Source organism: Oryzias melastigma, linkage group LG2 (genome assembly GCF_002922805.2).
Source record: "Oryzias melastigma strain HK-1 linkage group LG2, ASM292280v2, whole genome shotgun sequence".
Classification (NCBI taxonomy): domain Eukaryota; kingdom Metazoa; phylum Chordata; class Actinopteri; order Beloniformes; family Adrianichthyidae; genus Oryzias; species Oryzias melastigma.
In genome coordinates this window covers 21,369,781-21,394,171 of record NC_050513.1, presented here as the reverse complement: position 1 = coordinate 21,394,171, position 24,391 = coordinate 21,369,781, and the positions used below count along the sequence as shown (strand labels likewise).

At 42.1% G+C, this 24,391-nt stretch overlaps 2 protein-coding genes across 3 annotated transcripts; both read right to left on the bottom strand.

Annotated features, from left to right (window-relative positions):
• Positions 1-8,064: 8,064 nt before the first annotated feature.
• Positions 8,065-11,297, bottom strand: ccna2 (cyclin A2). The gene is made up of 8 exons (XM_024270893.2): positions 10,782-11,297; positions 10,207-10,459; positions 10,023-10,129; positions 9,724-9,947; positions 9,440-9,644; positions 9,257-9,370; positions 8,920-9,053; positions 8,065-8,446 (listed from the first exon to the last, which is right to left on the bottom strand). The coding sequence occupies exons 1-8, from the start codon at positions 10,986-10,988 to the stop codon at positions 8,395-8,397; spliced, it is 1,296 nt and encodes a 431-aa protein (XP_024126661.1). The 5' UTR covers positions 10,989-11,297; the 3' UTR covers positions 8,065-8,394.
• A 1,743-nt stretch (positions 11,298-13,040) lies between these two features.
• On the bottom strand, positions 13,041-23,005 carry bbs7 (Bardet-Biedl syndrome 7). 2 transcript variants are annotated; one of them, XM_024270699.2, is made up of 20 exons: positions 22,844-23,005; positions 22,585-22,681; positions 21,862-21,927; positions 20,941-21,003; positions 20,688-20,863; positions 20,393-20,579; positions 20,213-20,285; positions 20,022-20,129; positions 19,776-19,906; positions 19,382-19,466; positions 19,133-19,235; positions 18,758-18,947; positions 18,607-18,681; positions 18,458-18,526; positions 18,106-18,245; positions 16,896-17,060; positions 16,628-16,737; positions 16,438-16,541; positions 13,309-13,432; positions 13,041-13,224 (listed from the first exon to the last, which is right to left on the bottom strand). In XM_024270699.2, the coding sequence occupies exons 1-20, from the start codon at positions 22,885-22,887 to the stop codon at positions 13,091-13,093; spliced, it is 2,244 nt and encodes a 747-aa protein (XP_024126467.1). In that variant the 5' UTR covers positions 22,888-23,005; the 3' UTR covers positions 13,041-13,090. The 2 variants fall into 2 exon arrangements, with proteins under 2 accessions (XP_024126467.1, XP_024126468.1); XM_024270700.2 differs by having other exon boundaries at positions 22,585-22,679; positions 22,840-22,983.
• Between the last annotated feature and the right edge of the window lie 1,386 nt (positions 23,006-24,391).

Below are 24,391 nucleotides of genomic sequence, written 5' to 3'. Positions count from 1 at the left end.
TTAAACACACTCACCAATTGAATTAAGACTTTTTATTTCTAAATTGTAAATGTTCTTGATCCGTGAAGAATGTTCCACTTGTACATTTTTTGCTGTTTTCTCTTGAGCTACATGGAAACTAAAAGTAATATCTAAATATAACAACAGAGAACCCAAATTTTCATCAATGATTGACACAACTGTAGATGATTTTGAATTAATCGTACAAAATATGATTTTAAACTGTTTTTTTTTCTTTTTTGCTTTGTTGATCAGTGAGGCTAAATGAATTATCCACATCAAAAATACAAAGATGCATATCCAGTCCTGACATTATCTGCCTTCTGTTGTTTTTTTGACCCACATGTCCACATCAGAGTCAAAATCTGAAACAAGGCCTTCTATATGAGTGTCCATTTCATTTTTAAGTTAGTGAGCATAAAGAGTAGGCTGTAAAAGTTTTGCTTGGTTATCTTGGTAAAAAGCCTCATGTGATAGTCCCTAATTAAAAGCTCAGCCTTTTTACTCCACATTTCTTCGGTGTAATCTGGCACCTCCAGCTAATCAATATTAAAGCTCACGTTTACTTCAAGGTGATGGATTGAAGACTGAGAGACGGCTGCTCCCCCGGTTAATGCATCATAAACATGCCAGATTACTTCAGTGGTGCGTCTCAGTTGACATTTCACATATACTTTATTAACATGCTCTCAGGCAAGGTTTGTCCCAGGTAAATGTATGCTAAATCGATCAGGGAACAAAGACAAATCCACAGGCAGGAAACAAGGTGCAGCTCATATCCTTATTGCTGTCTTCCTCCCTGCAAACCTTAATTAAAGTGAGCACTCATGAAATGACGAGGGATGAGTGCGAGCACCATCTGGGAGGTGATTCTGTGACAGCAGCTCCATGTTTCATTTATCAGCTCTCTAGTCTTACATGGAGCCAGTTTCTACAGTCTGTACAAACATCCAAACAAGTGACCAAGAACAGAACCAGCAGATTAAAAGGAAACTGTCATCCATGTTTATGCACAGCCTTGCTGTCCCCAAACAATATAACTGTAATATGAAATGCTGGGGAGTTAACATGCATTCTGCCACTTTAGAAGGTTTAATAAGGCAAGAGGCTGAGAACAGGTGAGTCTTTAACCTGGATTTAAATCCACTGAGTGTTTCAGCTGATCTAAGGTTTTCTGGAAGTCTATTCCAGATCTGTGGTGCATAGAAGCTGAATGCAGCTTCTCCATGTTTAGTTCTGACTCTAGGAACTGATAAAAGACCGGATCCTGATGACCGGAGAGGTCTGGCTGGTACATACTGGGTCAGGAGGTCAGTCATGTATTTTGGTGCTAAACCATTCAAAGCTTTATAAACCAGTAACAGAACTTTAAAGTCTATCCTCTGACAGACAGGTAACCAGTGTAAAGACCTCAGAACTGGACTGATGTGGTCTACTTTCTTGGTCCTTGTGAGAACCCGAGCAGCAGAGTTCTGAATAAGCTGCAGTTTCCTGATGGATTTTTTTGGTAGTCCTGTAAAAACACTGTTACAGTAATCAAGTCGACTAAAGATGAAAGCATGCACTAGTTTCTCCAGGTCCTGCTTAGACATCAGATCTTTAATCCTTGAGATATTTTTGAGATGATAATAGGCTGATTTAGTGACTGCCTTAATGTGTTTATCAAAATTTAGGTCTGTGTCTATCACTACACCCAAGTTTCTGGCCTGGTTGGTAGTTTTTAGTTGAATAGATTGAAGCTCTGTAGTGACGTCTAACCTTTTTTCTTTAGCCCCAAAGACAATAACCTCAGTTTTGTTTTTGTTTAATTGAAGTAAGTTGTGACACATCCAGTCATTAATGTCCTCAATGCATTTACCAAGAGCCTGTACAGGGCCTCGGTCTCCTGGTGTCAGTCTAATATATATCTGTGTGTCATCTGCATAGCTATGGTAACTAATGTTGTTGTTCTTTATAACCTGGGCCAGTGGGAGCATGTAGATGTTAAATAGAAGTGGTCCCAGGATGGAGCCTTGGGGAACTCCACATGTAATTTCTATTGGCTCAGAAGTGAAGTTACCAATTGACACAAAATATTTCCTGTTTTCTAAGTACGTTTTGAACCAGTTTAGTACTGGCCCAGTGAGACCCACCCAGTTTTCCAGTCGTCTGAGTAGTATTGCGTGGTCGACTGTATCAAACGCAGCACTGAGATCCAGTAAAACTAGCACTGACATATTTCCACTGTCTGTATTCAAACGTATGTCATTAGTCACTTTGGTCAGAGCCGTTTCAGTGCTGTGGTTCTGTCTGAAGCCGGACTGGAAGACATCATAGCAGTTGTTATTTATTAGGAATTCATTTAACTGATGGAAAACAGCTTTTTCAATGATCTTACCTAAAAATGATATCAGTCTGCACTTGTTCAAAGGTAAATAAAACAAGTACCTCAGACAAACAATAAATTTAACATGCTAATTCGATCATTTACATCTTTAATACAAACATAAATGTTAAAAAGTACTTTATTGTTTCGTTTACAGCCTTTTTTAGTATTATGGGGGAATCAAACTGTAATAGAAAAGAAAGGTAAAGCAGTGAATGCACCCCAGAAGTGTTTGATTGTTTGTTTTTATATTGACCTCATGTAACTCATTACTCCAGGTATGGGGAAGCCTGTCCTCGGTACATCTCCCATGGTCTTTTGCTGTCTCTCATGCAAAACACATTGGTGGGGAAATGTATGTGCACAAGCATACACATAAACAAACATCACAATGAAACACAGAAGGTTCAAACAAAATTGTCAAGTTTGAAAGAGACAGAATTTGGCCCTCCTTTAACCTTTGTGGGTTAAAAAAAACACTGGAGTTGTCCATAAAATGAAATAAATATGATACCAACATAATCAAAACTACAAAACCAATAAAAGTCATAAAATAAATGAAAAAAATGTTTCTACACAAATACAAATAAACCTATGAAGTACCGCAGTAAATAAATCTCATACAATTCATGAGGTCCATCAAATAAAACGAAGTTGAAATATAAAAAAGACAAAATGTTGCAACATTTGTTGTGCTAAAAGAACAGAATATACAAAAATGACTTCATTAAATGTTCTAAAACACATTTTTTTAAGTTATATTTTTACGATCCACAAACACTACAACATTTGAGGGTCATTGTGTAAAAATGTGTTCTCGTGTTTGTCAGGTAACAAAACAGCCCCTCTGGATATGGGATGTTGTACACTCAAATCAAATGAAAAACATTAAAATCCATTAAAAACATGATAATTGACCTTTAACATGAGTCCTATAACTGTCTGTAAAGACATTGGAATGGGTCTAACTTGAAAACTCTGCAAGTCTTCATCAGCAGTGGAACTGCAGACTGAGCTCCAGTTGTTGTTCATGTACAGAAAAGGGTTTCGGTAAAGATGAGACCAGAGAGCATTGAAATAAACCATTTTTTGAATAGTAATTGCATGCATGTTCACACGCAATAGAGAGGGTATCATTCATTCATGCGATGAAAGTAACGGCCCAGTGACACCAACTGTTTAGAAGAGCCAGATTCAAGGACCACAAAGACAGTTTGGAATCTCCTGTCAGAAGTCAATAATAGCAGCAATTATGGTGTGGCAGCTTCTGCACTGTGGGGTTCATGTTGCAGCCCTTGTGCTAGCAGGAAAACAACAAAAGACTGTGGTTTTGGGTTACAGCCTTTGAGCTAAGCTCGGCACGTGAAGTCAAAGAAAAAAGATTGATAGCCTTGTTCTGATTTCGAGTGTTTCCAGGATGCATTGAAGTCAGCTAGACTTTGGCATGTACTCCATCAAAAACATTATTGACTGAAGGACTCGCGTTCATGCTGGAGACTGTGCCTTGTTGTGCATTACTGTTGGATCTTGTATTCTGTGTGAATTGCAGAAACAAAGCAGTCCTGAGCTGTTGTCGTGTTCGTTGTTTTTGCAGTTATCTTTGGCTTAGAGGGCAGAGGATGTGCAGTGGTGTCCATTATCCGGCACATTCACCTTTGCTGTTCCGGAGACCGTCCAAGCACATAGACAGTCTTTTATCCACTTCCACAGGATGAGTCCAACATGGTCTCAAATAAATCTGTACACTTGAATAATGTGAAATGACCGCTCAGCACTCAGGTACCAGTTATTCTCACAGTTTTCCAACTAGGATGGAAATGCTTCTACGTTTATAGATCTTCAATCATTTCAGGTATCTCAAATATTACCAGAGATTGTTAGTTGCTGCTGCACAATATGATCTAGTGGCATCAGCTTTAGTACAGTCAATTATTTATTTTCTTCCATGTGACTCACACTAAGCTCTGGCCCTGGAGAGGGACTGCAGATCTTCTATTAACTCTGCAGGAGAAAATAGATTACTCTCCTTTCTCAGTCTAGTCTACTTATTAGGAGGGATTTTTTTAAAGTTCCTTTGTTATTAAAAGCAGAAACTGAAGGAGAATGTCATGGTGTTGCTGCTGCAGTGTCATGTTCATGATTGTTATTCTACAGTTAGAGAGAAGCGCTCGCCGCCCTGCCGCCGCCTCAGTCCTGTGTCAGCTTCTACCTGCAGCCGGTTCCAGGCGACCTTATCCTCCTGAACTTTCTGCCTTTTGCCTTTACACAAAGACACTCACTAAACTATGAAACGGTGAGTTGCTCGTTTAACAATTGTTTGCTGTTTTCTGTTCAGGTGGTTTCACAGCCACAAAACACAGCTCAAGTTTTAAACAGAGGGCATATTTGTGACTTATATCAAATTGACCTCCTCTCAAGCAGAACTTTATTCTGAAAACCAAACTTATTCAGCAAATTCAGAATGTCATTGTTGCCTTCAGTTTTATGTTTGTCGACTTCAGTCTGTTTTTCTTTTCAACAGGACGAGCACTGCTCCAGCACATTCATGTCTGGAATCCAACATAAAATATTCAGCACATAATTTTAAATCAATAGTCTGGTGTTTTTCATCGGGGAGGATTGTGAGGCTGCTCATGTAACGCCAGGAAGCAGTTTGTAAGAAGAATAAAGCTAGAGGAAAACATGCACGGGTGAGATCTGCAGACGCTGCTGGCATCTTTAATCTGCAACTTTGGTGCTGAAGGCAGCAGATAAGCAGACTGTTGTTGCTTTGAAATAACCCAAGTGTGAACCTGTGGAAAAAGAATCCCTGAAGGGTTCCTGTGGTGAAAACAGCTAACAGATTAAGTGTTTGTAGACAAACCATTAAAACTCCTGAGGAGAACATGCAAATGTTTGCTTTCCTTCAAGACTTAAATGAGGCTAATTCTGCCACACATGTCATGTTTTTTTATCCTGACTTGTTTTATTGCAACCAGTATTTTTCTCTTTGTTAATGCGAGGACACAAGTGCCTCTGAAGTCAACATGTCTGTTCCAAACATTGTTGAAAACCGTCCTAAAGTGTTACGTGCTTGAGCTTGTCACATTGTGGAAGAACTGCAGATGGAAAATTTGGATTCTTTCCTTTTGCAGTGATTCCCTACAGATTTTGAAATCAAAACATTTGTTCCCTCACTTTAGAGGGATTGAGTTGAGCTTGAAGATGTGAGGAAATACATTTGCATCCATCAAAATGGAACAAATGCAGGTCTGTTGGCACCTGGACATGGCACAGCATCTGCTGTTGATGTTCTCATTCAGCCTGTCCGCTGACATACACGGGGTTTTAAAAAGCTAATGGCAGCCAGGCTTTCATTAATTTCATTAGCAGAAAGCCTCAATGTCACCCCAGCCAATTCACCAATGAGATGAGAGGAGTGCAAATTGCCTGCTTGATGCATTGCTTTAATCACCATGAATCAAGATGCAGATTTAACACTGGCTTATGCTTTTACGGTGACAGGAGAGGTCGCTTGTGTGAATTCATTGCTGAGATGAAAAGAGATAGCTTTTTCTTAAGGTTAGCTTTATTGTCACTGACAAGAAAACAGCTGGTAGACAGAGTTTCATACTTTCCAACAAACACGCGTGATACTGTAGGCACACATGAAGCAGTAAGAAGAAAAGGCAGTGAGGACACACGCTCAGATTTTCTGAGGCAACAACCGCATTCTTCCTTACATTGATCTGCAAGGGTACATTCAAGCTCTGTGTTCAGCTCCAGTGTTTGCCACATCTGTCCGTGTCTCACAACGCCCGCTGCAGCCTCCGATCAGAGTGAGGCTGTCTCATGGAGCGAGCAGGCTGCAGCACCGACTTTGCCAGGGAGTTTCTGAGCTGTTTTAGAAGCATCCAGAGCAGAAGCACCAGCAGAATCAGGAGTCCCAAGAGCATCCCCAGGTAGAGGCTCAGGTTCCAGCCCCAGCCCAGAGCCAGAGGCAGCGAGGTGGACGCCACCAGAAATTTTTTGGGGGCAGGCATGTGTTTCAGCCTGCTTTGGCCACCCTTCGAGTCTTTATCCACACTTGAATCTCCCCAGAGGGTTGGACCGACGTGATGTCGCTGCTGGAAGCATGGTGCAAGCATCCATCCTGCTGTCAAAGAAGTCCATCCGGAACCATGGTTACACCCCCATCACAAGAACCAGCCTTCAGCAGGAGGGAAAACCTGTTGATAGCTTGCTAGCCGGTCAATCTCTCTGAAGGAAAAGCGATTCAGCAGCCGAGCTGCTTCTCCCTCTGTCAGGCGCCTCACACAAAGCCAGCCTCCATGTTCACAGTGAGGGGGGAGAATGAGATGCCTTCTTTCCTATTGGCTGCCTGGAGTTTTCCCTTAACAATAAATCAAATATCCGGAGAGGCAGAAAATGCCAGTCCCCGTTCCTTCCCAGATTCAGAACTCTGAACATTTATTGTTCATTTTCAAGATTGTCTCAAATTTTTCCCGTGTGACAGATCCAAATGTGTTTGAGACAATTCCAGGACAGCTTTATTGCCTCCCTGTCCAATGTGCATTTAGAGCAGCATCATCTTAATTCTACCATCTTAATCAGCCCCAGATGTTTCTATTGTACAAATGAACCCAAATTCTGTGTCGGAGGAGAATTTAAGCCTCTGGGTCAGAAGGCCGAACTGGACCACACAATCCTGTCATTGTCTTAGTTCATTTTAATTCATTTCTCTGGGACCGTGCATATTAAATTAACCCAGAGGCAATGTTTCATCTGTTGTCAGACAGATGTTTAAAATATAAACCCATAATAATGCAGGTTAAACTACAAGGGTGAGACATTAAAACTCAAATGTTAAGAACCCAGACTTCTTGTTCTCGTCATTCTCGCTGCAGTTCTTTTCTCACCTGCAGACGAGGCGCTGTCATCTCAAACACATTCCTGCCAGCTCCAGCAGAATGAAGCCAATTAGTCACCTTTTTATTTTTCTATAAAACACATCGCCATGTTGGAGCCGGTTGACAGTGATCGACTCAACGTTTCTATGACAACTGTCTATCGTGAGTGAGCTTGCTCAATGCCCACACCCCTTCAACTGAACACAGCTCAGAAGAAAGTCAAAATGTTCAAGGTGGGGGCATGCTTTCACTGAGACTTCTGGTCAATTTATAACTTACAAAATGTTAAGATATTAGAACAAGAATTTTCACCCCCACCAATAGCTGATTATTTCTTTATAAAAATCTGGCATGTTGGCTTTTTAAAGCCAGGGGGTTTTTAAAAAAAATAAAAAACCTAGACAGTCAATGGATCTAGCGGCTGGGTGGCTCAGTGGTCTAGGTAAAGGGCTGGCACTCAGGAGTCCTGGGTTCGATTCCCAGGATTGTCCACCGATCGACAAGACCCTTGATGCTGCTGCCTAACTGGGTCCCTGTGCCCCTCAAGTACAGGGTTGTGTCAGGAAGGGCATCCGGCATAAAAACTCTGACAAATCACTGATGGGAAACAGTGGGTGCTGTTACGCTGTGGAGACCCCGAAAGGGATAAGCTGAAAGTGAAATACTACAGTCAATGGATCTACAACAGTAAAGTTGAAACGAATGGGGAAAATAAACAGTGGAAAGAAATTTAAAATCCAACAGTAGGTCTTTGCTGCCCTCATGTGTGCAGTCTTCAAAACAAGCCAGTCAATAATGAGATGGGACACGGATCATAGAGTCACTCTTTAATCTGCATCACATCAGGCAGTCCCTCTGAAAAGATGAAAACACTGCCGGCATCTTTAGGTTGAAACATTTGCAGATCATTTAGACTGCATATCCAAGCAGCACCGAGTAAAGACTGACACTAAAAGCCATTGATTAGATAATCTTGTTGTACATGGCGTAAATGCTGAGACTAGAAATATAAAAATATTAAAACCTCTTTAAAATGAAAAAACAAAAAACAACTCCAAAAGGAGCAGAACATGCCGTCTAAAACCGCTACGTCATTTACAAAAAATGATTAAAAAGACAGACAGCACATCAACACGCAGGTCACTTCAGCAGCAGCTTGGAGGGCACAGCCATAGTGGAGACTTCAAGGTATCTGTAGAGAAAAGCAAAAGGTCAGGATTCATTCACCACATTCTCAGGTGTAAAGTCTGTTCATTTCTGAACAGGAAACTCTTAAACATGGGAAAGTTTAAGTCTTGAAGCAAAACAGATTCAGTGATTTCTATCATGAAGAGAAGAATCTGCACCAACTGGAGGGGAAGAAAGTTTCTGTCCTGCAGCGTCTCTGAAGTGGCAGTAAAAGGAAGTGACTGAAACGGGCCAAATGAGTGTAGCTTCAACCATAAAATGTGAGTCGCTGGATTCTGGAGCAAACTGTTTACATGCAGCTTTTCAGCCTTATGTCACCTTAAACCTGAAAGTCACATTTAGAGCAACACCGAGCCCTTTTAGTCATTAATTTTGAGGGTTTGGGATGCAAGCATGTGGACCAGTTGGGACCCAACAGCCAGACTGTGTTTGAGGTGATTTGACAAATATCCATAATTACTATGAGGTATGACTCACTTGGAGGACTTGTACTTCTCACGGACAGACTGCTGGGCGTGCTGAGTGGCGTTCAGGTACATCTTGTGGAGGTCTTCTATGCATGGCATCAGATCTGCCAGCATGTAGCCCGTCATCTCTGCCAAGGATTTAGGCTAGGAGCAGACCAGACAAACGTCAGCATGAACCAAATTTGTATTTCCACAAACATTTATGACAGAACAACCATACAACCCATAAGAGGTAAAAAATAAAGTCAAGTGTGGAAGAAAGCCAAGTTGTCATTGCTAGGAGGAATATTTCTCAACTCAAGTGTGAGGAAAATGACACATTGCTCTGTCGAGTAAAAACTCCTCACCCAGGAAGCTCCGGTCACCGTGTTGTTGGCGAGGATGTAGGCTGCAGCCGCCGTCTGAGATGGCAGGTATTTCAAGAAGGGGTCCGAATCTACCAAACTCAACTCCCCGAGGTACTGAGGACAGATCAAGCTGCACTTTCAGTGCATGTTCAGTAAACCAAAACAGAACAAACAAACACTCACCATTGCCAAGCTTTCCACCTGTTTGTTGACCGTGTGGTGGCAGAAGTACTGAGTAAGAAACTGGTTTATTGTTGGTGCAGCCAGATCAAATGAGAGCACTTTGAGCACTAGATGCTCCATTCTCAACACTTGCTTCTTGGTGTAAGTGTCATCTGTGATGTAGACGAACTCTGCCACCTCAGGAGGGTAAATCTCTTCGAATTTCCTGCACACAAAAAGTCATCACACCTTTTCAAACTGAACAAGAATTCCCGTTTCATGGGGCGGGAGTAATCGGCACATACGAAGCCAGCAGCATGGCAGCAGTCCCAACAAGCTGGAGTTTGCCCCTCAGGACAGACATCGATGAGAGGAAGCGATCGATGTAGTTCACTGCCAGATAAAGTGTTTCATTGTGGAGCTTGTACTCTTCTCCAACCTCCACCAGCCAGTCTACCAGAATAGCCCTCATGCTGTTTGTGATGTCCGGCTGCTTCTTCATGTAGCCTGCCTTTGGTCTGGTTTTCACCTGAAACAAGAAAATGGCAGATTGTCACAGCAGAAATGTTTCAAGAGGAACAAAGAAGAAAAGAGAGCTTCTCACCTCCATTTCCCTCAGGTACGAATGAATTTCCGTTGCATATTCCGGGACTTCGTTGACATTAACTTGTTTCTCGTCTGCCTCGACTAATGACATGTCCATGGGAGAATCTGAAAGCCGGGTTTAGTGCTCAGATTGCAGCGCGTCACTTTGACACTTAAGTTACATACATTATACAGCAACTCACCAAAGCTGGCATCCAAAACTGACGGGACATTGATGGCCGCCAGAGGCTGTCGGCACGTCACGGCGCTGCAGACGGCCACAGGAGAGCGTTGGACTGCGGCCTTGGCTCTGACCGCCTCAGCCACAGGTTTCTTGGTGCAGGCTCCATCAGGTTCATCCACGTGGATCTGGAAGGCCGGCTGCTTGGCAGGCGGCTTTTCAAAGAAGTTTTTCCCAAAATCCTCAGCTTTAGAGGATGAGGGCTGTGCACACTCCTGCAGGACAAAACAGAACAGAGTTCAGATGAAACAGGCCCATAAACACAAGCAAGAGAGCAGTTGGAGTTCAGAACACAGTGGTAACACTCAGATGGTTCTACACAAACCAGTTCTACACTGGAACGAACTGCTGGTGAGTAAATAAGGAGTGAAGCCAAAATGGCGCACAGACGGAACCAGCAGCAGCATCTTAAGAAGCAGATTTGAGGAGAAATGTTATCTAGTCGCTCTGAAGGTCTCGTGATCACCGGGAGGGAGCAGCCACAGCCGGATTACCCAGCGTGGCTCCCGCCGCGGAGCAGGCCGGGCAGCGCGGTACCTGCTTCCCGCCGCGGAGGTTCTGGGTTTGGTTCCGCTGCTTGTTCTGTAGAGCTCCCAAGACGGTTCTGCCGGCGGCCTGTTTGGGGGGAAGGTTCTCCTGGTTCTCGTTGGCTGCAGGCCGGGCTTTGATGGCGCCTCTCAGCCTGGACAGCATGTTCTCCTGGTTGTGGAGGCCGGGGGCCGCGCTCCTGCCGGCTGCAGACATGCTCACCGCTCCGCTGCAGGAACCCGCTGTCGTAGGAGAGAGGAGTTCGGCCGAAGGTTCGGGTTCCGACTGCTAGAGCAGCAGTTGCTGAAGTTCGGCTGGAGAAACTTTAAGAAACTAAAACAAAACAGTTGAGATGGCAACGAGAGCTGTGGCGGGAGACTGATCACAATCCGCGGGACGAAAACTAGCTACGAGTCCATCTTCGATCAACCACAACCGAACCGAACCGAACCGAGCGGAACACGAACAACTACAACACAGCCATGGAGAAACGGAACCTGCTTTCTCTCAGTTCAAGTAGCCCGCGAGGATTGAACGAGCCAATCACAGAGCTTACAGATGATGACGCCATAAAACTACTGGAGCCGCGATGGCTCAAATGTCTTGATTGCAAATTGAAAACCGGTTAGAACCGAGAGTCTGCAGGACAAAGAGTCTGCTGAGCCCAGAGGGACGACAGTCCTCTGGTGTTAGAGCTGTCCACAAACTAAAATGGCTTCAACAATGCCTTAGTTTAATCCTATAAAAGTTACACCATCACTCTTGCCAGGTAATTTTTACCTAATAAACAGTATTTGTCATAAAAACATAGTTTAAAATACACATGATAAATTACAGTAGTTTTCTTTCATTTTGAACTTTATGTAAGACAAAGGAAAAAAAATAAAATAAAAACATAGGAATATCCTACACATATGCTTGAAAATTACTTTAAAAATGAGAAGAAAAAAATTCTAAAATAAAATAATGATACTGGAGAATGGTCTTTAATCCACCCAGTCCGGGGCATGTAAAACTGCACACAGAGACCCACCGCTCTCAGAAAAATACTACATATCATGTCAATGCTTTTGCTTGGGTGAAAATCCCCCGGTGATAGTTCTCTAGGGTTAAAAACGAAGAAACTCCCAATATAGATTCCTTGTAGCTGTCTCAAACTCTTGTGTGTTTTTTTTTCCTTTTTGTTTACTAAACTGAAATAAAACTACACTTTCTGAATTGTCTGGATCAGATTCAGTTGTTAATGTTGAGCACATTTGTCTGTAGTGGATCAGGATTCATTTGAATATGAATGTAATGAACTGTATTAGCTGGTTCACATAAAGTCTGTTGGTTATCAGGTTTATTTATAACAATAATAATAAAGAAGAATATCCATCCATCCATTCATCTTCTTGACCGCTTCGTCCCTTTCGGGGTCGTGGGGGTGCCGGAGCCTATCCCGGCTGCTGATGGGCGAAGGCGGGGTACACCCTGGACAGGTCGCCAGTCTGTCTCAGGGCCTCAATCACACACATACACTCTCACATTCACACCTAGGGGCAATTTAGAGTCACCAATTAACCTATGAAGCATGTTTTTGGACGGTGGGAGGAAGCCGGAGTCCCCGGTGAAAACCCACGCATGCACGGGGAGAACATGCAAACTCCACACAGAAAGGTCCCAGCCGGGATTTGAACTGGGGCCTTCTCGCTGTGAGGCAAGAGCGCTAACCACTGCGGCACCGTGCAGCCCCTAAAGAAGAATATGGTGAAGAATATTGATAAATGGGAATTGAACAGTGAGAAACAGGACAAATCGTTTTTACACAATTTAATATGGTCTGCATCTTAACCCTTTAACGCCGGGGCTCCAGTATTTATGTTCTCTGATTTACTATAACTTTTCAACCATACACACGATCAATGTAATTAGATTTTGAATGAGGAAAATGTGTTAAAGATTTTGTGATTAAGTGTCACCGGTGACACCTCAGGTGTTAAAGTGTTGAACAAATCATGACACCTTCTCACTGTTACCTTTTCATTTGACATAAAATGCTTGAATAAATGTTCATATAAAAATGTGGTTCATTTAGTTTTATTTATGTCTATGAACCTGTGAAATGTTCTTGATAAATAAGTCTGTATCATTTTGGAAACTACCTGGAGGAAAGTATAACGTCTCAGTTTAGGCATAAAGAATTGCCGGTGTAAAAGCGACTGCTTCTGAAAACAGCATGGCATCATGACATCAACTATAACTGGCATTCCATAAAGACACAGCATCTAACAATGCAGGAGCAGAACAGAGATGAATGGATTTTATTTCATTTGACTTCAAACATCTTGGAAAAATTCTAACAGAGAATTTAGATCATAGTTGTCCAGAATCTCCAGCAGAGAGGACACCTTTGTTTTCACATTCTGGCCTTTGAACTTGAATTTGTCAATGAAGAGGTCGGTGATCATTCCTACAGGAAAAGCAAATATTTAAAATAGAAATGAACGTCAGAGGATCAGCTACATTTGAGTTAAATATGACTTCTGCAGCGCACCATAAAGCCTCTCCAGATGTGCTGGTTGCTTCTTGTATTCCTCAAGAAGATTGGCAGATTCATCCAAGATGCTTCGATACTCTGGAATCAGAAAATTGGCGTTCCCCTCATGAACCTGAAGCTCCTGACAATCAAAGAAGAGATGTGGGTGGAGTGAATATACAGAAGCTGAACATCAAAGCTTTACAAAGAAGGAGCTGCTGGGGTTTTCCTGCAGGCTCATTGTAGATTTTCATGTAAATGCTCCAGAAAATAGAAATAAAACATCCTTTATTGTAGGAACCATATACATCATCATTATGTATATTGTCATTTTATATACTTTTTACAAGGGGTTTATTGAGTATCCGGGTGCTCGGGTATTCGCGATCTGCTCCCGAAAATTTGAGTACGGATATTCGCGACATTCAAGATGGTTGATTCACGATCTTTATAAATGTAGTCAATTTTAGTAAAATATGATCAAAATATCAATTGGGGACGATGTATTTTTGATCTGAAAGGCAGATTAATGTAGGATTTTAAGTTTACGAACTAAAACAAAGAGCCGCGGTACCGCCAACGGAAGTAAACACACCTTCGTGACGATGAAGCTTCCGGTTTTCAAAGTAAAACTAGCGAGAGCTTTTTTCTGTTCAGAAACTGAAACTGAAGTTCCGCTCACAGGCATAACTTCTGAAACAATGAATTAGGTTTAACATCAGAGCATTAGCTCCACTGTTTACATTCTTTTGATTATGATAACTCTTCAACATTTGACGCAATTAACGAAACTCCATCTTATTCTGAAGAAACAGCCTCGCGCTGCTGAAAGGCGGATGTCATCAAAGTGAATCAGCTGATTCTGCTGCGAAAAAAAGACTTTTCATAGGAGCTCTGCACCAATATGTGATAATTAGAACATAAAATATTAAAGAACTTTGAAGATAGAAAACTGTGGAGAACATTTTCAGGTTTTGCTGTTAAATGATCCAAAACAGCAGTGATTTTTATCATGTTTATGTTGTTTATGTTACTGCTGAACCAGAAGATTGATTAAAAAAAAAGTTTAAAATGACAAACAAAATGTCTTTCCATCTGAATCTTTGTGTTTTTTTTATCAGTTTTGTTCATTCTGATCTCCTGTTCTAAATAAATGTATAAATGATGATTAAATACAAATAATTTCAATTTTCATCCATCCAGTAAATAGACATACACATTGTAATAAACATATTAAAAAGTTAGAATCGTGATTTGATACGTGAATCGAATCGGATCGCCACCGAAGCAATGAACCACAGACCTACTTTTTACCCTCAATGCATGCAAATACATTTATTTCTTGATTTTCTATCTCTCTCTGTTCAAATGAATCTCTCATTAAGATGACAGAATGTCTATTTCTTTTTCTCTGTTCAAATTAGGGCTGCCACAAAGGATTATTTCAATAGTCGACTAATCTCCGATTATTTTTTTCGATTAGTCGACTAATCGGTTCGTCCGGCGACTGGATGTAAAACACTCATCTTAACCATAATTAGCTTTAAACTTGAAGTGTATAAGCTATATGCTAACTAAAAATAAAGACAATAGTTTATTAAGCCTTTAATGAATCATGCAGGTTTTCTCCTTAATTTGTTTCCGGCATTAAGACGAAACTTAAATCAAATGAGATCATCTGAATCAACTACAGAAAACTTAATAAAAGCCTGCAAGTATTTTTTAAAGCTTTAATATGTATATTTAATAAAACATGTGTAAAGTATTTCAAAAGCTATTAGTAGATATAAACACACTCAAAATATTTGCTCACTGGGGCCCATTTAAGCAAAACACTAATGAAGTCTTTGAACTCAAGATATTCCTATACATACAAAACCTCAGGATGCCCAGATAAACAAAGAGCTTTAAGACATTACATCTTTAAAAAAGTGTAAATGTATATTTTCAAAAAGGGAGAATAGCAGGGGATGTTAGAATGTACATCAGTTCTTTCATTATTTCACTACCTACATCTACTGCACATGTGCAGAACAAAATGTAATCATATTTTTCAGTTTGGTGGACTGCCCTTAAATCTGTGCTACTTCTTTAATGTAGTGGTTGCTTTGCTGTTTGTTGTCGTTTTTGTGACTTTAAGTTAAATTTAATCGTATGCTTATTCCGCTAATGTAATGCTACACTTGTAAACTTATCTCTGGACTTTTAGACGAGCTACTTCACTTCTGGGACTCGCACATCGCTCCACAACTCCGCGGCAGATCCGTACCGACACACAGCCTCTCTGTCTGCGTGGTGAATGTTTCATAATCCGCTCTTCGAACCGAATGACGAGATTGCGGCACAGAATATGAATGAAGCCTTGGACGAGCGGTTTATTTCCAGTCTAAACTCATAACCCGCGCCGTCCTCGCTGCGTTTGGTTAGAAGAGCGCAGATTATGAAACGTTCACCATGCAGACAGAAGCGCCGTAGACATGGATCTGCTGCAGATCTTCTGGTTCATCTCCAAACAGCACATTAATGACAGCCGAACACGATCCATTTAAACCCGGAAAACTGCCGCAGCAGAGCTAGCTGTGTTAGCGCCGATGTTAGCATAGCTAGACGAGGCTCTCTGTTCAACGTGATCAAACTCAGTCTCAACATGCTTCATCTTCATGCACCGCCATAGTCATCTCGTGGAACACAAGTTCTGCCTTAAAGAAATGACATTGGACAATTTTCCTCTTTTATTTTTCTTGTTTCCCACATTTTCGAGTTCCGTTAGCGTGTTGTTGTATTTTTGTTGATACTCCAGCCTACCCATTAACATCACTGCTAACCGCATTAGCACCACTGCTAATGTGTGAAGAGAATGGCAGACCCGGCATTAGAAAGCGCGCACCGTAGTTTTGAGATCAAAACAAGGAAAACAAACAAAAAACGACGCTTCGACGACCAAAATAGTTGTCGACTATTCTAATAGTCGACGTAGTCGCGACTAATCGAATAATCGTGGCAGCCCTAGTTCAAACCTACAAAATCATGACTGAATCAAATACCCTTTTCCTCCTCTGTAGTTGCAGATGCACTGTACTGTTTACAGTCTGACATCTGAAGTGAATCTGTCATTGGTGTGTGCAGAGGAACATAACAACCGCTTACTCTCAGAGCGTCAACCAGCTGGACCTTTTTAGCCAACAGCAGCTGGAACTCCAACTTTGGATGAATCATTCTGAGTGTGTGGCTCACAGAGTCATCATTGATATCTGAAAGAAAAATTCATCTTTCAAATTCTTTTCTTGGCTTTACAGTCTAGCAAAAGCATGTCTGAACACACAAGTGATGCACCAACCGTAGGAAATGTTGAGATTGATCTTCTTTTTGGTTGCTTCTTTAGAGAGAACATCACTTAGAATAGAAATAGTGGAGATGTTGTCGGAATGGAAGTGGGCCGTGCCTTTGCTGAAAGAAAGGATTGACAGCACAGATGCTACTGACATTTGAAGGTGAAGCTCAGCTGAAATGTTTATGTAAAAATCACAATATTAAAACAGGATTGTAAAGAAAACTTTTCTTCCTTCATGAATTGTGTAGAACGTGGGAGTTTATAGTACATTTACCAGTAGGTGGCTTCAAGCTGTGTGCCCAGAAAAGTATTGTGAAAATAGAAGGTGATGCTGTCTTCAGCGGGGGTCTTATCAGGCACCTCAGGCAAGCAGAAAACCACCCAGGAGTGGATCTCTGCAAAACTGAACTGCCCCACCAGGCTGAGACGGTTCATGGGTCTGGATAAGACAAAGAAACAAAAACAGGCCGACTGAGTGACATGCGTTCTGCATTAATGCTTTTATCTAAACTCCTTGACAACGTCACTGGACTGAAACAGTGTTGCCAAACATATGTAGAAGTAAGAGCACCACACGGCAACAACAACCGACCTAATAAAGGTCTGAGCACAGCGCAGACCTACAGTATGGTAGGAATAAAATATACTGCTCACAAAAATGAAAGGAGCATTTTAAAGAAACACATTAGATCCATCAGATCTCAATATGAAGTTGGATATCTATACAAATAATGACAGGGCAGTGTCTTAGGTATAAAAGGATGTCAAGTCTTTTAATGGAAATAAAAGTTTTCAGCCTACAGAGGCTCAACTGTGTAGACACCATAAAATCAGAGGATGTGGGGCCCTCAGGCCACCTTCATGAAGTCTGTTCCTGATTGTTTGGGTAGAGACATTCACACCAGTGGCCCTCTGGAGGTCATTCTGTAGGGCACGAGCAGTGCTCAGCCTGTTCCGCCTTGCACAAAGGAGCAGGTATGGGTCCTGCTGAGGGGTTGAGGACCTTCTACGGCCCTGTCCAGCTCTCCCAGAATAACCACCAGTCTCCTGAAATCTCCTCCATGTTCTGGAGATTGTGCTGGGAGACACATTAAACCTTCTTGCTGCAGCACGTGTGGATGTGCCATCCTGGAGAAGTTGGACAACCTGTTCAACTTCTGTAGGGTTAAGGAATCTCCTCATACTGCCAGTAGAGATAATTATCAAGCCAAAATCAGCACGAGTGGAAAACCAGCCAAAAAAGATCAAGAGGGAGAAACTTGAAATGACCTCCACATGTAACACCAGTCCTGTTTGGAGGGTTTTCTAATTGTTTTCTAATTCACGTCAGACTCAATAAAAAAAGTGTTCCTTTAATTTTTGTGAGCAGTGTAGATATTTATGAATGTTGACCTGAAAAACACCTCTGTAAGTTAACATTTATAAACCACATTTCACTCTGCATACTTTGTTTCTTCTACAAAACCATCCTCACAGACAGTCACCTGGTCGGGTCGATGCTGTGGGTCCTCTGGTGAAGGGACAGCGGCTTGATCTGGTACTGGCGGACCTGACAGGTCTTGGGTTGCAGCCTGGGGGTAATGTAAGCCTGCAGGGTCCCATACTGTCCCTCAATAGATCTCACCTTAAAAACAGTTGATTTCAGAAATAACCACTATAAACACCAGCACAAGGAAACAGATGTTTTAGCAAACTGCACGGGGATAGTTCAGCTAAAAAGAGCCAGTCCACAAACCAACACAACCAGCTATAGTCAAGCAGTCTGATAGAAACAGATGTTTAGAGTTCATAAGGTGTCATGAAGTCTCACAGCAATCCCCCAGCTCTACTGCTTACCTTCAGCTCCAGTCTGGTAGTGTTGGCCTGACATCTGTATGTGGCCAGGAGAAAGTTACCATTGGGTTGCTGCAGAAGGAGTTGAAAGAATCAATTAAAGAATTAAAAGCAGATTAGTGGCCTTTCTGCAGGCAGCTCATTTAGCTCACCTCTGGGTCACATTCACTGAAACTGACAACTGCAGAGTTCTTGTCCACATCCAGCAGATCAATGGGAACATCACTCTGGGAGGAAGCTGAAAGTTACACCCTGCAGGTTTTTCTATGTAATCACTTTCAGAGCCACTGATCTTCTGCTTACCTGAAGCAGCAGATTATCAATGGCAGTCTGGACCTCCAGGAGGCTGTAGCTGGCATCGTCCTGGCAGAGAGTGAACTTGTCATTGATGTTGAAAACAGGGACAGCAGAGACGGCTGTGCTGGACTGAGTGGTCTGCTGGTACTGCTCCCGTCCCTGCAGGACTTTCCCCTGCAGCTGCTCCAGCTCCGCTCTGAAAGGAGGACAGATACCATTCCACATCCGACTTCATCTGCCAACCATCCTTCATTTTCCAGAAGCCCTTTATTCCTTTCAGGCTGACATGTTGCTGGAGCCTATCCCAGCTACTGTCAGGCAAGGGCGGGGCTCCCCCCCGGGAGGGACTGCCGGTCAGCTGCTGCTTTAGATAACTCATACCTCAGTGCTTCCACTTTAGACTGTGTCTCTTTGCTCATCCTGAACTCCTCTCCAGCACCAGCCTCAGTTTTTTGCGATTCCGTGGTCAGACCAGTCACCCATCCTGGAAGAGGATTCCACATTTCATTACAGTGGCCCTCTGTCAACTAACAGGGAATAAAACCTGTGAATTCTGAATGTTTTGTGAGGTTAGAGAAACTGACAGTGGAGGAACCCCTTGTCAGGTTTGGGGAAAACATCTCTACTAACCTGTATAAGTTGCAGTGACGATCTCATCATAAGACTCTCTCCCCACACAGCCTCCCTGGATGGAGGTCACACTCTCAGACAAAACCTGTGACCAGGAAGACAGGAAAGCTCTCCCCTTCAGCAAAGGTCATGACATTCTGATCAGGAGAAACAATTACTACATTTATGTCAAGTTTAAATCCAAGAGTTTCCCTTGTTTGCTCTTTGTACAGTCAGACAACTAAAGTTATGAATTTATGCTTCACAAATAAATTGATCTGAACTGAAGAGAGTTGTGCAGTCTTGGCAGAATAGATTCTGTTCATAAATACAAACTGTTAATTAAAATCAAAAAGAAAGATGAATAAAACAAAAGAAGAATGTATAATTGTCATTTCTCCAGGTAAGCACGTACGTGCTCAAATCGTAAGGTGGGCTCGTTGGCACTGTCAAAGCCATAAACCTGCACCGTGCCATCATCTCTGCCCACCAGGACGTCATTCACTCCGTCTCCGATGATGTCAAACGTGTCAACGCAGAGAATCCCTGACAGGAAAGAAAACGCGGATTCCTGTTCTGTTGATCTACACTTGGAAATGTGTCTGAAATTCAAGAAGCTTGATGATTTACAATAGTTTGTACCAATCCAAAAGCAAGTTACCTCCTTTTTTCTTGTCATTATCAATTTCCCACTTGGCCACAGCAGAGTGCTCACCGATCTGAACCAGTCCTAGTCTTCCATCTGTCGTTCCATAAAGGACTTCCTCTCCTGAGAGAAAATAGATGGAATGGCAAAGCTGATTGAAGTCATCATATTCTTTGGATACTCAGCTGACAAACAAAGTGACTAGCCTGCATCTTTATTGTAAAGTTCCAGCACAGATGGAGGACCAGGGACTTCAATATCATAGGCAAGTGTGGAGCCCTTCAGTCACATGCAAATAAAATGATAGAAATTGAGCTTCATCCAACTGACCGAAGGAGATCCACTCACTGAAAGGAAAAAAATGAAGCAACACCAGCTCAACTTACCTGCAAGACCCTCAGAACTCGATCTTGGCAAGCCAGGACTGGAGTGAGGTGAGGGAGCTTCTCAGAGGACACACAAGTGATATCATTGATTTTGTCTCCAGACAGGAAGTAGTCCTGATCCTTGCAGTCACAGTAGTGGTTGTAAATGTAACTTGCACATACGAAAAGGTCAGCGCCTGAGACATACCTGGAACAGAACATTTTCAGCATCACTGAAGCTCACAGTCCACTATCACGATTCTGAACAATTCATCAACTGGAGCAAAATAATAATAATACTCGGAGGGTTTCTTACATGGCATTGATACTTTCAGTTAGATTGGCTTCAAAGGTGAGGAACTGTTTCCCTTTCTTGGTGTACCCTCGGACTTGAGAGCCCGAGCAGACAAAGATCTTCTCCTGAGGAGTCCCAGGAGCTCCTCCAAGGTCCATTCTGGAGATCTTCTGGCCCGGGAGTGTTTTGAACACAGGCTGAGATGGGAGGCACATTACTTGACAGCAGGACACTTTCTTCTCAAGAAGTGAATGTCAGTGAAATTCAAACTCACCACTGCCTCTCCCTTCTTCATCCCAAAACATGTCAGGATACCATCATGATCAGCAATGGCCACCTGCAACACAAACGTCCTTCACGAGTCAAATCACACATCAGTGACCATGTTACTAAAACATCAGATGTTACTTAAATTCCACCAGCAATACTCTCATCCATAGTAACGACAAACTCTTTTCCAACCAGATGTAGCATCTAAAACAGGGTTCTTCAAGCGTTTACACTAAAGAGCCATTCGGGCCAGTTTCTCACTGATCAAAACCAGGTTAGAGCTGCAACAGCACATTTCACCCTTTGAAACTGTTACTTTTGATTTAAAGTATATTTCTTCTTTTGTAGGAATAAAAACAGGAATCCACAAAAAAGCACTTTTTTTTTGACAGATGGTCATATGACTTCCTTTCAAAATAAAAGACTTCCTGTTCCACATTGACTTATCTCACATGATGGATGGGATTTTCTCTTGTTGTTTCTTAGGACTACTAGGGTTGACTGTCATCTTTTCCCCTTATTACTACTGCTGTTATCCTGGTATTGCTTCATGATTCAATAGAAATAGTATATTAAACATATATATGTTCTTTGCTTCTTTTGTAAAGTCATTAAATATTGTTGTACAGCATAAAATATGTGCCTTAAACACAGAAAAAGAAGTTTTGATAGTGTTTAAAATCTGTGCAAAGTCATAGAGTAATAGTAGAGTACAGTAGACTTAGTGTGATGTCAGCAGGGGTGTTCTACAAACACCTCAGCCATAAACATTAACTAAGTAACTTCAGGGCCTCAATCATTAAATTTACTTCAGCCAGAGAGCCACTATGGAGAACCAAGAGCCACATGTGAGCCTGGAGCCTCAGCGTGGAGATAACCAACGAGTCTGCAAATGAGTAGAAATGCTCTTTGACACAAGCTCTACCTTTTGAGTTGCTTTCTTCCCCAAAGCTGGAAGAAGTCTCATAGATTTTTGAGATGTCACCCCAACCTGAAGGGGAAACAACATCACAGTTTAGATTTACAATCATCAGCAGCTTTAAATGCAGAAGCCAACATGAACCCTTTAACACCAGAACTCCAGAGTTTATTTGCTTTGATTTAATGGGATTTTCCTTCAGAATCTGCTGGAATTATGTTGATTGTGTAAATCGAGGGTGTGAAACTCAATCCCACAGGGGGCCAAAATCCAAAATGATACCGTATATCGCGGGCTGAACAGGACAAACATTTATCAAACACTAAAACAAAGTGTTTAAAACTTAGAAACAATAACGTTTTAACATAATTATGAACTAGATATGTAGCATTACCTGCAATAATGCTAGTGTGAATGCTGTAAGCTGAATTTGGCTGTTGAAGATGCTGAAATTGATAGATGAAAGGCTGAAGCTGAAAGATGAGCCAAATGCCAAATTAAAAAAACTGAGGTTATTCAAAACAGCTAGCATGTAACTGAAATATTAGCTAGTATTAACTTCAAAATAAAATACAAAAAAACATCAGGGCATTAATAACAATAACATAAAATGATCTGGAGGGCCGGATCCGCTGTGAATGGTTGAACAGTTACAGTATGTTAACGAGTTTGTGTTTAAGCTTCACTGACGATGCCTCAGGTCCATCCAATTCCGGTCAGCGCCGTTACCTGAACATAATCGACTCTGTTGAGGTGGAGCTCCATCTTCCTCAGAAAAACCCACAGACTCTCCGGTTCTTCCTTGTGACCTGGTTCCGTTTCACCTCAAGAAAATCGAGGGGAGCGAAAGCAAAGGTTACGTTTGCGGATTAGTTTGGAGCAGGGGATTATTTACATGTGCTAACGTTAGCTAGCAAGCTAATTGGCTAACGCGATTAATTCCCCGCCAGCTGTCGTTTCTCCAGAGCTCGCGCTCTTCACTACCTACCGATGGACGGACGGGCGGACCGAGCAGCGGTCTGAAGGGCTCATGCAGACCGGGAGAGTTCCGGGGTCACGTCCATCTGGCTGACAGACTCCGGAGTCTGCCGGATGTTACCATCGACTGTATACAGCATAGAGGCTCTGGCGGTAACCATGGCAACCAAGCTACGGTCTGTTGGAAGACGTGATTCTATTGGATGAAAGCAAAGGAGGAAGAGAATGAATCTGAAAGCTGATTGGCTGACAGGAACACTATTGAACTTCTTCCACACACTTCAAAAGACAATTTTCTGTCTCACTAAATTTAGCAAATACAGTTATAAATACACGAAGACCCAACATATAGAATATTTTGAAAGGAATTCAAACTAGATAAGGAACCAAAAATAAAAACAATAAGATGCACTGAAAACTTCCCATTTGTTTCTATTTATGTTTCTGTTGTTGATTCACTCAGCCTTTGTAAACACTCCAAGACATCGTCTGATTTATGGTGGTAAATGGCGTCTGCTTATAAAGCACTTTTCTACCTTCCTGGAAGACACATTAACCCAGGGGTGTCAAACTCAACCGCACAGGGGCCTAGAACAGGATAAGTGTGCATAGTGTGTATTGAACACACTAAAACTACATTTTTAAAACTTTGGAAACATAATTTTTTAACATTACTATGAATAAAAACAGGCAGAAATATTATTCTAAAATAAATCATTTTAAACCTTAAATAATGAGTAAATGAGTAACCCTCCAAAAAGGTAACCCAGAATTATAACCCAACATGAATAATCAAAGAATAAAGAAATAACCCAAGTGTTTTTAGAGTGTGGGGTCCATTTTCAGAAAACATAATGTCTCGTTCCACTGCTACGCAGATGACGTCCAGATCTACCTGCCCTTAAAATCTAGTGGAGCTGGATCAATCAAATCTATCAAATATACTTTATTAATCCCCGGGGGGGGGAATTCATGTGGTGGGCAGCAGCCGCTGGACGGCGCTTTATCGCCCAGAAAAAGACACATGAGGGTACAGGAAAGGAAAGATGTCAAAAATCAAGTATCTTCAGCCCGTGTCACAGGAGGGCGGGATGAGTTAAAAGATGTCTGGACAATCTACAAAGATGCCTAGCAGACATAAAATCATGGATGGAACTGAACTTCCTCTGCCTTAATGAAAGCAAGACAGAGGTTTTTGTCTTTGGTAAAACCGACCAGCTGACAGGTTGCTGCAGTGCTGTTGGCCCCCTGAACCCTTCAGACGCTCCTTTTATCAGAAATCTTGGGGTAAATCTTGACAGGCATTTTAAATTTGACAAGCAGGTCAGTGCAGTAGTCCAGTCCAGCTTTTATCACTTGAGGCTAATCAGTAAAGTTGAGCCTTTTCTTCCTCCTCATGCATTGGAACAAGTGATCCATGCATTAATTTTTTCCAGACTGAACTACAACAACTCCTTGTACACTGGCATTGACCAGTCTCTGCTCCGCTCTCTCCAGCTGGTCCAAAATTCAGCTGCTCGCCTGCCAACGGGGACTAGACGGTGTGAGCACATCACTC